General features: G+C 51.9%; 1 protein-coding gene across 1 annotated transcript; it reads left to right on the forward strand.

Moving 5' to 3' along the window:
- Window positions 1–4,108: 4,108 nt before the first annotated feature.
- On the forward strand, window positions 4,109–4,774 carry LOC136499537 (uncharacterized). Its single transcript, XM_066495154.1, has 2 exons — window positions 4,109–4,300; window positions 4,607–4,774. The coding sequence occupies exons 1-2, from the start codon at window positions 4,109–4,111 to the stop codon at window positions 4,772–4,774; spliced, it is 360 nt and encodes a 119-aa protein (XP_066351251.1).
- Window positions 4,775–5,985: the final 1,211 nt, after the last annotated feature.

A 5,985-nucleotide genomic window follows, 5' to 3' on the forward strand; every position in this document is an offset into this window, starting at 1 on the left:
ATCACGACGCCGCCGCCATGGCATAGCCACCATCGGAGCACCAGACCACCTCTGAGCACCGGATCACCAGTTCGAGCACCGGATCACCAGTCCAAGCACCAGATCACCAGTCCAAGCACTAGACCACTGATCCGAGCACCAGATCACTAGTCCGAGCACCAGACCACCGGTCCGAGCACCCAACCACCAGTCTAAGCACCAGACCACCGGCCAGAGCACCGACCACCATGGCTAGTACTGCTGGAAGCGCCTGGCGCCTCTTTGACTCGCCCGTCCTATTTGTGGAAGCCACGGGTAACTCATGCGCATGCCGTGACCACCCCGCTGGAGCCCCGTAGTGACCCGCGTGCCTCGCCGTCGTCACTAGGTCGCCATGGCCGCCGAAAAGACCCTACCGGCCACCTAGAAACTAGAAGTCCTACCCTGAGCTCTGGACGCCCTCACCGCGTCCACACGGATCAGTAGGAGCCTACACTCCCCACTGTGACACCTCTCCAAGGCCATAGCCCCCACACCGACGCCGCCGACGTGATCGGAAGACCATCGCCGTGGCCAAAGCCACCGGAGGCCCTGGATGACCCTCAACCTGCCCAACATGCCCGCTGGAGCATTGTGACGCCCACGTGCGACACAGAACCGACCAATGCCGCTGCACCCATGCCATCACCGCATGCTGGTTGTGCTCGAGTCACCGTTCACCGTGACCAGTGACATAGGAAACACCATCCATCGCCCTGACCCCACCATTGTAGTCGCCATGGCATGGGGAGGCTTTTCCCCACCTCAATTGGATGCCTAAGCCATTGCGGGAGGTCGCCGATGAGCACGTCGCCGACGGGAGCGCACCATGGAAGAAATAGAGGAGAAGGGGCAACTTGAGCAGCGCAGCCCTGCACCCGGTGCACATGAGCCGAGCCGAGGGGAAATGGCAATGGACTCAGTCCACCATGGACCCTGCTTTGGGTCCATGGACCATGAACTTGGGGCCACCGTGAGCCGCGCTCACGCCCACAGCCAGGAAACGAAGCCCAGTAGAAGCCCAACTGCGCCATGTGGCAGCGCCACAGCACGCCACGTGTCCGGGTCAGCATGACCCAGACCGACCCAAATCTAGCCCTGTTCAGGCCCAGTTTGAACCCGGCCCATATTGACTGTTGATCGGTCAACGTTGACCGTTGACCTAGCCCCACATGTTAGTGACACGGACACTCTAGACCCACACGTCAGACGCAGACGTCATGCTGACGTCAGCTGGACCCCACCTATCAGCTTGAAACCAAGATGATGATGTCATCATGCCACGTGGATCAGTCACAACGTGACACGTGTCAGCCCAGGATTAATTCAGCCTTTTTCCATTTTTAGAAATGATTTAAACTTTAGAAATTCATAACTAATTCATATGACCTTAGAAAAATACGAAACTAGGACCAAAACTCATCTAAAATCGAGCTCTACGCAATGAACCCATGTTTGAGTGCATTTGGCTCTTTTGAATTTTCATTGCTTCTTTGTGCTATTCTATAGACGTCGCTAATGCGACTATAACGCGATCGTTTGTAGACTTGGAGGAGAACCGAATGGACGAGGATCGTGAGTACCGTGAGGAGTATGGAGACGACTACACTGAAGGTGCCACATCCCACCCAAATCTCATAGCACCTATTACGCATGGCTAATATAGAACTGCTATTGCTTACTTTACTGATATAATCATATTATGTTAGGACTTGCATGGTAGTATGCTTACTTGATGGCCTTTTTCCTTGATGCAACCTTACCCCTGCATACCCTGCTATTAGGCTAGACACACGCTTACTGCTATATTTCAATGCTTATACTTCTACTACGCTTATACTACAATAATGCATGGTGGAAATTGGTGTTATCTGGATTACGGGGAGAGTGTTGCGTGTGTGACTTGGGTGTTTGGAGGGTGAGGGTTGTGTCGACTAAGTTGGAGTATACAATGAGCCTGGGGCAAGTCTTGCCATGGGGTGCTACCTGGGCACCCCTGGAAATGGATACCTGTGGTGGGTAAATGGTTTTGAGGTGGTCCTGGGTGCGAACCTGTGATGGGAGGAGCCTGGGATGGAGGTGCTGTGGTGGCACGGTAAATGGAAACCCTAATGGAGACATTCTGGCTTGGTCAACCCTAAGGACTTACTAGTACTCAGATTCACCGGGAAGCCTTACGTACCACTCGCCCTATATGGTGCGGGATGGCCAGACTACTTGGTAGGATATTACCACTACTGCTAGGTTGATAGCGGACAGTGTAAGGAGGTACGGGGCATGGAGGATTTCCCCCACACCCTTCCGAGACTTCATGGAGACCTTGTGGACCCGGCTCATGACTCATAGTTTGAGCCACCCCAGACTAGACTTGGGGTGTACTAGGGCTGAATGGTAGAGTGGCATTATCCTAGGCTAGCAAGCGGTCGGAATCAGCCCAGTTGACGACGGTCAGCGAGGAAGGCGGATCTTGTGGTTATGTAAAACCTCTGCAGAGTGTATGGTTGATCGATCGATACATGTGCTGACTTGTCGGCTATGGACCTTTCCTGGGTTTCGCTTAAACTAGATAGTGAGATGAGTCATTCTCTTCTTCCCCTGGGAGAAAGTGTCGGTCATAGCCAGGGGCTATGGGCCTTGAGACAGTGCTAAGAGGGAGTTGGCCTGTCGACTGAGTGATGGTATGGATATGGTATGGTGATGGCATGGAGATGATGGTATATCGATCCCAGGATCAAAACCTGGCTCTGGAATGGGAATGGGTTGGAATGAGAGTGGTAATGGTGTTAAAACTTGACCAACTACTATTATATACTTGATATGCTAATGCATAGGAAACCCCAGCCATATAGGTTCCTTTGATTATATCCAACTTGCATCCAATTTTAACAAAGCGATGCTCATAGGGTTGGGAGTGGCCAGTACAAATCGTACTGATAAATTTTGGCACACAGGTTCTGCTGAGGAGTATAGCTCCGAGGAGTTTGACGGTTAAGGGGTTCGTGCTTACGCTCGAGTTTGGCGATCTTATCTTCAAGTTGTTCTGAATGAATGCTACTTTTTGATTCCGCCAACATGGCGATGTAATAAATTATGTAATTTCACACTATTTGTACTCTGATATTATCATTGTATGGATGTGATATTCGACTGGAATTTGGGTAATATGATTTACAATGGTCTTATTACACTACGACGCGGTGGATTTCCCTTCGCGGAAATCGGGGTCATTTCATTTTGTAGTGGTGTCGACCACTCCAAGACTAAGGCTCAGCACTCCTATAGTGTGCCGAGCACTGCAAGAGTTGTGACGAGCTATCCAGGAGTAGTGCCGAGCACTACATCCGGGGTGCCGAGCACTCCAGGTGCTGTGCCAAGCACTCTGGTGGAACAGGGAACTCCGTCGATACTGATCGAGTTCGCCTCACCTTCAAGTGACATCACTGAGTTCGTGGATGCCTTCCACAAAGGTGAGGAGGTGCGATTCCACAGGCTGGACGACATCGTCGGTGGCACAGGGCCCTCAGGCCTGGCGGGTAGGCTACTCAATGACTCAGAGCTGCTTCTTGTCAATGCTGAGGAACCACCCACGTTCGCGTTGGCCGAGCGTGATGGAAATTGGCGACAGGCGATGTTGGAGGAGATGAAGGTGATCGAGGAAAATGAGACTTGGCAGCTCATTGATCCACCTCTAGGATGCTATCCGATCAGCCTGAAGTGGGTGTACAAAGTCTAGCGGGATGAGCATGGCACCATTATCAAGCACAAGGCACGCCTCGTCCCCCAAGGCTTTGTCCAGCGCGAGGGCATCAACTTCGAGGAAGTCTTTGCACCGATAGCGCGCATGGAGTCTGTCTTTTTGCTACTAGCTTTGGCAGCAGCAAAGGACTAGCGCGTCCATCACCTAGACATTAAATCGGCCTTCCTCAACAGTGAGCTGGTAGAGATGGTCTTCGTCGGACAACCTCTGAGTTTCACCGTCAAGGGAGCAGAGCATAGGGTGCTCCGACTGCGCAAGGCGCTCTACGGGCTATAGCAAGCCCCACGAGCATAGAACACCAAGTTTGACGCCACGCTAGGTGAGCTTGGGTTCATGAGGTACGCAACCGAGCACGCGCTCTACACGCGGCGATGGGGGAAGGAGGAGCTCATCATCGACATGTATGTAGATGACTTGATCGTCACCGGCACGCGTGTGGAGGACATCGACAGCTTCAAGCGCGATATGGCGGCTCATTTTCGAATGAGCGGTCTCGGTGCGTTCTCCTACTACCTCGGCATCGAGGTGAGATAGGGGAAGGAGGCGCTCATGCTCGGTCAGAGCGCGTACGCCTTGAAGCTATTGGAGCGGAGCGTCATGGCTGAGTGCAAGCCATGCATGACTCCAATGGAGGAGCGGCTGAAGCTGACGAAGGCCAGTACCGTGGCAAAGATAGATACAACACTCTACCAGAGCATCATCGGCAGTCTATGCTACCTAGTCCACATAAGGCCAGACATTGCGTTCGTCGTGGGCTACGTCAGTCGCTTCATGGAGGATCCTAGAGAGGATCACTGGGCTGCAGTGAAATGACTATTGCGCTACTTCAAGGGGACGGTGGATCAGGGGATCGTCTTTCCTAAGACCGGTGGAAGTAGGCTGCAACTCACTTTGTTCAGCGATACAGATATGGCAGGGGACATCGACGGATGGCAGAGCACCCCTGGCGTGCTCGTCTTCCTCGGGTTGGCTCCAATTTCATGGCTGTCGCTGAAATAGAAGGTGGTGGCGCTATCTACGTGCGAGGCAGAGTACGTAGCGGCGGCCACAGCGGCGTGCCAAGTTGTGTGGCTGCGCCGGCTGCTGGGCGAGCTGACCGGTGTGAAAGCTCACCCACCAGCACTGATGGTGGACAACCAGCCCACCATCGCCCTCGCGAAGAATCCTGGTTCTCCATGACCGGAGCAAACACATGGATGTGAAGTTCCACTTCCTCAGGGACTATGTCGATGGAGGGTAGGTCGTCATCGAGTTTGTTGAAACTGGTCGGCAACTCGCGGACATCCTCACCAAGTCACTCAGATGTCTTTGGTTCACGGAGCTGAAGGAGATGATTGGCATGGAGGGGGTTCAAGGGTTAGCAGTAGGATTATGGGAAGAATCGTTAGATAATCTACTGCTACCTTGTGTGAACACACGGTAGGGGAAGGCGGCGCCGAAAAGGCTCCCTACTGTGGTACTATAGCCACTAGAGGGGCAGGCACCGAACGGCTCACCAGCCGCACTGATGTCACAGCAGGGGCAGGCGCCAAAGTCAGTCCTGCTGTGTTATCTAGTCACTGTAGCAGCATGGCAGCTGTACTAGGACTAGATGGATAGAGTTGTATATATAGTTTGCCACTACAACTCAGTAAAGAGAGAGTTTAGATTTGCCATCTCCTATACAGAGCTCCGGCCAATGCTGGTGTCTCTGCTGTGTGTGTATACTCTGTTCTCCCTCCCTTCTTTTACCTCTAGCCATAGTGTGTGGTCGGACAACGATAGTTGTGGTCGGCAAGACTGGTGAGTGGTCGACTCACCTAAGTCGGATGATCCTTTGTGGGCCAACAGATTTCAATTCAGATGATAGAAATTGGAATCTGTCTGTTATCCTTGGTTAAACTTGTCTAAGTTGAGGCGTGGGATTTGACTAGCAACCAAATAGCCTCTAAAAATTTAAAGATTTAAAATTAAATTTTATACAAAAGTACAAGCAACTTATCATTTCTACTGTGGTTGATGTTAGGTGTTGCCTGGAGGACACACCGCCCTCTCTTTAAGGCAACCACAATGTATATGGATTACACGGAACGCACGTGACTAGTGCATAACTGTTATTATTTTCACACAATGTTCGGCCAACAAGTAGGCGTGAGCATTTAGTTTTAAACAATATTTTAGTTCGGTTTATTCGGTTTACAGAAGATTCGGTTTATGCAAAATAGCAGCTG

This window comes from Miscanthus floridulus, chromosome 13 (assembly GCF_019320115.1).
Source record: "Miscanthus floridulus cultivar M001 chromosome 13, ASM1932011v1, whole genome shotgun sequence".
In the NCBI taxonomy this organism is placed as follows: Eukaryota; Viridiplantae; Streptophyta; class Magnoliopsida; order Poales; family Poaceae; genus Miscanthus; species Miscanthus floridulus.

Coding starts and splice junctions, on each gene's coding strand:
- LOC136499537 (XM_066495154.1), top strand. CDS start 4,109: ATGAGGTACGCAACCGAGCACGCGCTCTACACGCGGCGATGGGGGAAG. Junction 4,301..4,606: donor CCTACTACCTCGGCATCGAG/GTGAGATAGGGG, acceptor CGCTACTTCAAG/GGGACGGTGGATCAGGGGAT.